Raw genomic sequence first — 8,519 nt, forward strand, 5'->3', positions numbered from 1 at the left:
CCATTATGGTTTATCACAGGATGTTGAATATAGTTCCCTGTGCTGCCCAATAGAACCTCGCTGTTTATCTATTTTATATATAGTACTTTGTATCTGCTAATCTCAAACTCCTAATTTACCCTTCCCCACCCCCTTTCCCCATTGGTTTTTTGTTTTCTATGCCTGTGGATCTGTTTCTGTTTTGTAAATAATTTCATTTGTGTCATATTTTAGATTCCACATATAAGTGATGTTATATGGTAGTTGTCTTTCTCTGACTTACTTCACTTAGTATGATGATTTCTAGGTCCATCCATGTTGTTGCAAATGGCATTATTTCATTCTTTTTTATGGCTCAGTAGTATTCCTTTGTATACATATATATACAAATATATCACATCTTTATCCATTCATCTGTCAATGGACATTTAGGTTGTTTCCATGTCTTGGCTATTGTAAATAGTGCTACTATGAACACTGGAGTGCATGTATCTTTTCAAATTAGAGTTTTCTCCAGATATATACCCAGGAGTGGGATTGCTGGATCATATGGCAACTGTATTTTTAGTTTTTTAAAGAACCTCCATACTGTTTTCCATAGTAGCTGCACATATGGTGATGGATGTTAGTTAAACTTACTGTGGTAATCATCTCACAATATATACAAATATCAAATCATTACGTTGTATACATGAAACTAATATGTTATAATGCTAGATGTCAATTATATCTCAATTTTTTAAAAAAGGAAATTTTGACACATGCTACAACATGATGAATCTTGAGTACATAATACTAACTTTATTAAACCAGTCAGAAAAGAATAAATACTGTATGATTCCACTTATATGAGGTATCTGGAGAAGTCAAATTCAGAGACAAAAAGTAGAATGGTGGTTACCAGAGGATGGGGCATGAGGGAATGGGAAGTTATTGCTTAATGGTTGGAGAGATTGTTTCGGAAGATGATGGGGATGGTTATACAACAATGTGAATGTACTTAATGCCACTAAACTGTACATTTAAAAATGATTAAAATGGGGCTTCCCTGGTGGCGCAGTGGTTGAGAGTCCGCCTGCCGATGCAGGGGACACAGGTTCGTGCCCCGGTCCGGGAAGATCCCACATGCCGCAGAGCGGCTGTGCCCGTGAGCCATGGCCGCTGAGCCTGCGCATCCGGAGCCTGTGCTCCGCGATGGGAGAGGCCACAACAGTGAGAGGCCCGCGTACCGCACAAAAAAAAAAAAAAAAAAAAGATTAAAATGGTAAATCTTATGTGATATATATTTCAAGAGACATCCAATTAGTACTTGGCTCACTGCTGCACTAACTCAATACTATAGCATGAATTAATATTTTATCATTTTCCTTTAGCCTCAGTATTGCCCACTGTGACCCATTTTACACTTACTGCTGAGCTCCAGCCTCTTCCTTGCCCTTGGGGTGACAGGATGGGAAGGAGTTTGGCGAGATTTGGAGGTGGAGTGCCTTGATTCAATCCTTTTGACCACATGTTCTGCTGTGGTCCAAGAAGGGCTTTCTGTACTTTTAGTTTTGGCTTCCATGGACTTCTGGCATCTAGGGTTGCCTTCTTGTAGCTTATCCAACTGTGCAAATAGTTCTGGAGGTAGTGGTTTGAATTTTTTCTCATTCCAAGATAGTTTAACAAAGAATGTCTTCTCATTTTTCAGATCCATAGGTATCACTTCATCTGGGGCTAAAGCTACTACCTGAATTTAGGAAGTATGGATGATATAAAGAAATAAGGACCCAAAGAGTCAACGAAGGCTCGATGAGAGCTATGATTAAAGAGCATTTAAATCTGCATTCTTACCTGGAACAATTACTTTTCTAAACAAAAGAGGCATGGACATGGCATAGCATATTTCCACAGAGTCCTCCTTGCTGATATCCACATCTCATGTTTTCTTTTCTAGTCCATTCTATTCACCCATGCCAAGTTTCCCCATAAAAACTTCTCTAAGCATGCCCCCCTGCTCAATAGTCTACAATGGCTACCCACTCTGCAAGATCAGATTACTTAAACTGATTTTCACTACCTTCTAAAATCTGACCCCACTTTACCTCCTGAGTGCTCAGTGCTCTTCAAAAGGGCTTCCCACCACTAGTCGAGCTTGGCTTGTCACAGTCCTGCTCATTCCCACCATTGTGCTCCTGCCTAAACATGCCCCCTACCTTTCCAAATCCACCCATCTTGCTGCTTCAACTTCTACATCTGCCTTTCACCTCTTCACTCATTTAACTCGGAGATAAATTATTCTGTGGCACATGATATGCTGGGCCCATAGAGTGGAAAAATCTGACTATAGTCATGCCAAGCCATGGTCTCCCTGCCCTACCAACCACCTAGTCACCATGTGACCACACTTCACATCCGGATCTAATCCCATTTTGGGGGCCTGAAGTAGCTTGAGAAATAACCCATATCCTAGTCTCCAAACCAGTGTCTCAATTCAGCCTACAACTCTTTAAACCTGATTTATCATAAAATCTCATAACACACATTTGCCTGGAGCAATTACACTCTTTGTACTGATTCACTCAAGGTGAAGTCCTCATTTAAGCAAGGATATTCAGCCTCAAAGTGCTTTATGCCTGCCACAATCACAGCTAAATATAATTTCCCACTGAGATACACCTGCTAACTCCTGCTCATCCCTCAGGTCACAACCTAATGTCACTTCCTCCAGGAGGCTCCTAACACATGGTAAGTGCTCTCAATAAATATTTGTTGTTGAAAGGAAGTAGGCAGGCAAGAAGAGAAGGTGACAAACAGGAAAAATGTGTTTCCGTGAGGTAAATGAGAGCCAGTAATAAGCTTAGGAATCAGCCAGAAATAAGCTTCAAGATAGAACTGAGGATCAAGGCATCACCTACCTGCACGTGGCCAATGATGGTCTCGGCATTAATGTTGCTGTTACAGGCAGGGTAATCATACCAGAATATCTCTTGTGCATCAGGCTTCCGGCCCAGCAAATGCTGTTTACAGACAGGGACTTCACAGAATCGGATAAACCATTGTACTCGAGCACGTTTCTTGGAATAAGGTTCAGAATCTAGGGAGGGATAGATGGAAAAGGTAAGGTTAAAGATAATAAACATTATCTTAATCCTCACAGTAATCCTACAAGGTAGGTACTATGGCTGTCTCCCTTTTACCGGTGAAGTGATCACATTTCAGGGCCCTTAAATAATTTGTCAAAGGTCACAAGACCAGCGGCAATCCGACTACACCCAGTACCCACGTTCTTCTCACTTTGCTCCACGTCCAAATGGTGCTATCGGTCATCACATAAATTGTAAAAGGCGTTTGAGAGGAGCAATTCTAATCACAGTTACTGAACAAATTTTGCAAATCAAAACAAAACTCCTAGCAAGACTCAGAGCATCAACCACTGAGATGGCTTCTGGCAAACATATGCTTGCAACCTTCAGCTTTATCATCATAATATACCATTAACATCACTCCATACCAGTGTTAGCTCCAAGTGAAAGGACATATACTCATTAGTGCCACCATCGTCACTGCCTCTTCTCTTCCTTAGCTCTCTTCAGAGAAAGACTGAAGCCATCCAATGTAGCACAATGCATGGTTCTAAAATCTATACACAAAGGCCCAAACCTCAAATACAAAAGCCCATCCTGCTGATGTGCTCTCCCTAGTGGATGTTAGTTTGATGAAGTTTTCCTCCATACTTGTTGAATATCCTCTCTATCTCTATAATGTAAACTACCTTCATCCACTCTATCAGTTCCTTCTTTTAGGCATACAAACTGCCACAGGACTAGGACTAACTTCCACATACTCCTCTCCTAGCTTTGGAAAGAAGCAGTTTTGTAATAGTTTAAATTACTATCCTTTTTCATCTTCCTTTCGGAGTTCCGCTCCATTCCCACTTTCCTGTGCTCTTCTCTGGTCTGCAGAGGGCTAACAGCTGAGAAAATCAGCTGCGGCTGTGAGTGTGGCCTTGCAGGCACCAGTTCACACTACCTTCCCTTTTGCTCCTCTAGCCTTAAGGGTAGTACTGGCTTTCTGCACTTACTGATCTCTGGGAAACACCACTGTTTGCTTCTCCAGCCTTTTCAACACTTATACACAAGTCCCTCTGGGTAAATAAAAACCTAAAGTGTTTCTGTTTTCCTGACTGAACGTCAATCAAGTGATACACCTACCCAATCCAATTTACTGCCTCCCTAGTAAAAGTAACTTTGCATTTGCAAAATTACTAACTTCCTCATGTCAAAATTTAAGGACACGTCTCTACTAGAGTGCAAATCACCTATTATTTCCTTTCCTCCTTCTTCGTAAATCCATCCTTTCTCTCCACTCCAACAATCCTGCCTTCATGGCCATTCTTACCCCCTCCTAAAAATAAAGCAAAAGCTAAATTCTTGAGCCCTCCATTCCCATTTTTACCCAATATTGCTCTAGTGAGTAAGGACGTTCACTAGGTGGAAGAGGGTACAGCTGGTGCTTAAGTGAGCCCATAGGCACACCCTATATACTGCTATGAACAGAAGAATCAGTAACCACCCCTGTTCCCACCACGGAGCACTTCCCAATCATTAGTGACAAGGAATACTTTTCATTCCAGCCCCAAACTCACCGTCTTCAAACAACTCAACCAATTTAGCAACATACGGATTTTCATCATCATCCCCTTCAATCAACACAAACTGTCCAACCTGGAGGTCAATCTCAGGCAAACGACCTTCTATTTTCACACTCATTTCTCTAGGAAATAACAGAGATACATGTTAGGAAATCTCTTAGGGTGGGCCAAGCTCTTCAGACCCCTGGGCACAGAGGAATATGCTCTGTAACTAGAAAACCCCCTGATAAGTTTCTCTCTTCTGACCAATCCTACTAGACACCAATTTACCAGTAAAATCACAAGCAAGAGTAGATAACATGAATTGAATGAATTGTTTTAGCATGGGTGATTAATCCAGAGGCCTTAGGATGAACCCTAACTTCTCTCAGTTATTGACAAAGAACAACAAAGGCTTCCTAAGACATGAAAGCCGCCCAGTAAAAACATCAGATTGTTCAGAGATGTCTTGGGCTAAGAGGATGTAGTAACAACATCCATCCTACCCTGTTATCATGCAGAGTTATACAGAACCTATCTTAAATAGACATGACATTATCATACATATCAAATTTTATTAACCTGACATAATATCTTCCTGTATCACTAGCTGCTATATTTATGCTAACATCTTCTTCCATCAAACAAACCCACACCCCCTTACAATCAATTCATATTCACTGTCCCTCAATCCTCAACCTATAGTACCTAAAACACCCTGGATACAAGTTATTAACAGCTCAGCTTGAAGAAGCTATTAGTTCCAGTCCACCAAAGGACTCTATCACTCACTTGTAGGTTTGGTAGTGCAGTTTTCGATCCAATGGCTTGCCAATCCATGAATAAGTTTGTCTGGTCCTCAGCCTTGTAGGACGGTAGGCCATGGCTCCTGTGTAAAAGTCACTAACTCTGAGTTAACATGACATGCTCTGATGGATTCTAGGGAACAGTCCCTGCTTTCAATGGGTTCAGCCTTCTTTTCTGCCCCTGCTACACTACCACACATTTTAGACTTAGGAAAAAAAAACTTTTTTGAGGAAAAAGTCAAGCTCTATGAAGATCAAACACAGGCAATTCAGTATCATCTGGTACTATGCCTTATCTCTTCCTATCCAGGGAAACAGAAAGGTCAATATGTAAAAAACCATAGATTTTTAGAAGTACTTACTAGGTACAAGACACAATGATAGATGTGAAACATCTAATAATGTGAAACTAAAAGACAGTGATACAGTAGTTGTAAGTATCTTTATAACATTTATAATCTAGGTAGGGATAAAATATAAACACACGAAAGGACAACTAACAGTGCAAAGAGCCAAGAGAAAGCCAGAGAGACTACTTCAAGGTAGAGGACCAGGCTTGTGACTGTTCAGGGAGGAACGATTTCTTAAAGGGGTTTTCTAAAATGAATGTTAAATAATGGGTAGCTATTGCTAAGATGGATGAAATGAGGGTTTCCAAGGGATGGAGGCAAAAACATGCAAGGGGCATTTGGGGGAATGGCAATGGATTTTATCAAATGTATCATTCCACTTACCTTAAAAACAAAACAAAACAAAACCCCAGGGTCACTAACCTGTACTGCTCTGGCAGTTGGAAGCGGTCTTTTTCTTTGCAGCTGATAGGTCCTAGATATTAATATTGTGAATAGCTGAAAAGAAACAACTATATTAAAGTACATGGGAAAAAAGACATTTTTACTGACAATTCTGAAATGAGAATGAAAAATCCAAACATATTTGACAATCCTCTTTACAATATGGAAGCTACAATCTATGGGTCCTAATAATAATGCCAACTCATTATCTTAAGTTTAAGTTATTAAGAAAACAATCCTTTCCTCTAAATTCAATGCCTTTCTTATAGAGCTAAAGTTTGACAAAACTGGGGTTTAAAAAAATTTTTTTTTTAATCCAGTCTGACAGAATTTCTCTGAATTACTGATAGAGGGACCAATAATTTCAGTCCATGTTGAAAACAACAGAATTAGAATAGCATTATTGACATCCTGATTAAATAATCTGGTTTCCTAAAGTCAGTAGCATTATGTCCTACATTCTACTTGGGAACATTCTGACCCATAAGATTTTCTGCTTTTAAAAAAGGTATTTTTTAATATAATTTGAGGAAACTAATTAGCAAAAAGAAGATACTGAGTCATTAGTAAATGCACAGCTTACAAATGATGCCTGAATGATTACTATTAAGAACATTTAGAGTATGATTCACAACACAATATTATTAAAATCAATCTAATTTTAATTAAATACATTGTAGAAATGAACAAACAGCAGACTGATGAGTTAAAACAAGTAGGAGACTTGTGCTCAAGTAAAAATGCATTCGGACTCATTATATGTAATAATCTTTTGGCAAAAAGTTAGTAAAAGTGTTTGAATCTCAATAAATGTTCAAGGAAATATATTAACTCTAACTTACCTTCAATATACGTTCCTTTTAATGGAAGATGTAACATGGAACCATCAGTAAACTTGTAACTTTTCACCTTTCCGCGATGAAATCAGGCAAAATAGGCTACTGAGATACAGACAAAAGATGCAAGTAAATAAGCTCCATCATTAAAAAAAATTGGAATATCGCCGAGAGTGCTTTGTAGTAAAGTGGACTCTCCCAACACATTTTCTACAATTCTCGAATAATCTAACTGCAGGATAAATGCTCTGATTTGTCACAGTGTCTATGATATTTGATAACACTGGCACAAGGATCGCACTTTTTCAAACTAAAAGCTGGCATACAGAAGGGCCATCTCCATACTCCTAAGGTACTCATGTATACCTAAGGTCATCAAATCCATGCTTTCAACACCTTTAAATAGAAACCGTATTTTAGTTACTAAAGCATGCACCCTCTTTCAAAAACTAAGCCAAGATAAAATTTAACACTCCTTTTCTAGATCATGAGCTGTGTTCACTGAGACCAGTATAAGCATATATGCGTGCAAAGCTGGATGATTTACCAAAGGGTGAGCAGGCAGGGGTATCGGAAGGCTCTCTGGGCCTGGACCACATAACCTGCCTCAACTCAGCCTGTCACTATGCTCCAGGCCTGCTTTTCCAAACCCCAAACAGACCAAGGTTGTTAGTGCCCTCAGACTTACACAGTTGCTGTTCTCTCTTCCTGAATATCTTTGCAGGGATGGCTCAGGTCTCAGCTCCAGTGAAACTTCCTCAGATAGGCCTTCACTGATACCCAATGGAAAGTTACTCGCCACCCCCTTATACTACTGCCTAAGGTCATGTTCTATTGCACCGACCTATTATCAAAGCCATAAACATTATATCACTTTCTTATTTGTTGTACTTCCTACATCAGAATGTTAAATTCTAAAAGAGCAGGGATCTTGGGACCTTGTCTGTCTTGTTCATAACTGCATCCCCAGGGCCTAGGTTAGGACTTCACACATAATAGCTGAACAAATTAATGAATGAACTGGGTTTTTTTGTTTTTTAAATTTTTTGGCCGTGCCAAGCGGCATGTGGGATTTAGTTCCCCAACCAGGGATTGAAGCCACACCCCCTGCATTGGAAGCATGGAGTCTTAACCACTGGACCGCCAGGGACGTCCTGAATGAACTGTTTGTAAAAAATCATTAGGACAATACCAAGTGTGGTAAGGATGTAGAGCAGCCAAAACTCTCATACACTGCTGGAGGGCATGTAAATTGGTAAAACCACTTTGGAAATTTGGCAGTATATATACTCAAGCTGAACATATGTATATCCTATGACCCAGTAATTCCAACAGAATATACCCAACAGAAAAACAAACATATCATCAAAAGACATGAACCAGAATGTTCATAGCAGCACTATACAGCAATGAAATGAAACCACCAACCACAACTGCACACATGTGGGGAAAATCTCACAAAATAACAATGAGTTAAAGAAATGAGACGCCA

The 8,519-nt window shown here is 39.7% G+C and overlaps 1 protein-coding gene across 1 annotated transcript in view; it reads right to left on the minus strand.

Annotated features, from left to right (window-relative positions):
- The window catches only part of ORC1 (origin recognition complex subunit 1), a 29,935-nt gene extending 22,858 nt beyond the window's left edge, over positions 1 to 7,077 (minus strand). Inside the window, exons 1-6 of the mRNA XM_060005126.1 lie at positions 7,034 to 7,077; positions 6,171 to 6,245; positions 5,384 to 5,480; positions 4,607 to 4,734; positions 2,873 to 3,055; positions 1,390 to 1,704 (exon numbers count right to left, since the gene is read on the minus strand). Of these exons, the coding sequence (XP_059861109.1) occupies positions 1,390 to 1,704; positions 2,873 to 3,055; positions 4,607 to 4,734; positions 5,384 to 5,475 (718 nt within the window). The 5' untranslated portion in view covers positions 5,476 to 5,480; positions 6,171 to 6,245; positions 7,034 to 7,077. The remainder of the gene's footprint in view (positions 1 to 1,389; positions 1,705 to 2,872; positions 3,056 to 4,606; positions 4,735 to 5,383; positions 5,481 to 6,170; positions 6,246 to 7,033) is intronic.
- Between the last annotated feature and the right edge of the window lie 1,442 nt (positions 7,078 to 8,519).

The sequence above is a fragment of the Delphinus delphis genome, chromosome 1, assembly GCF_949987515.2.
Source record: "Delphinus delphis chromosome 1, mDelDel1.2, whole genome shotgun sequence".
In the NCBI taxonomy this organism is placed as follows: domain Eukaryota; kingdom Metazoa; phylum Chordata; class Mammalia; order Artiodactyla; family Delphinidae; genus Delphinus; species Delphinus delphis.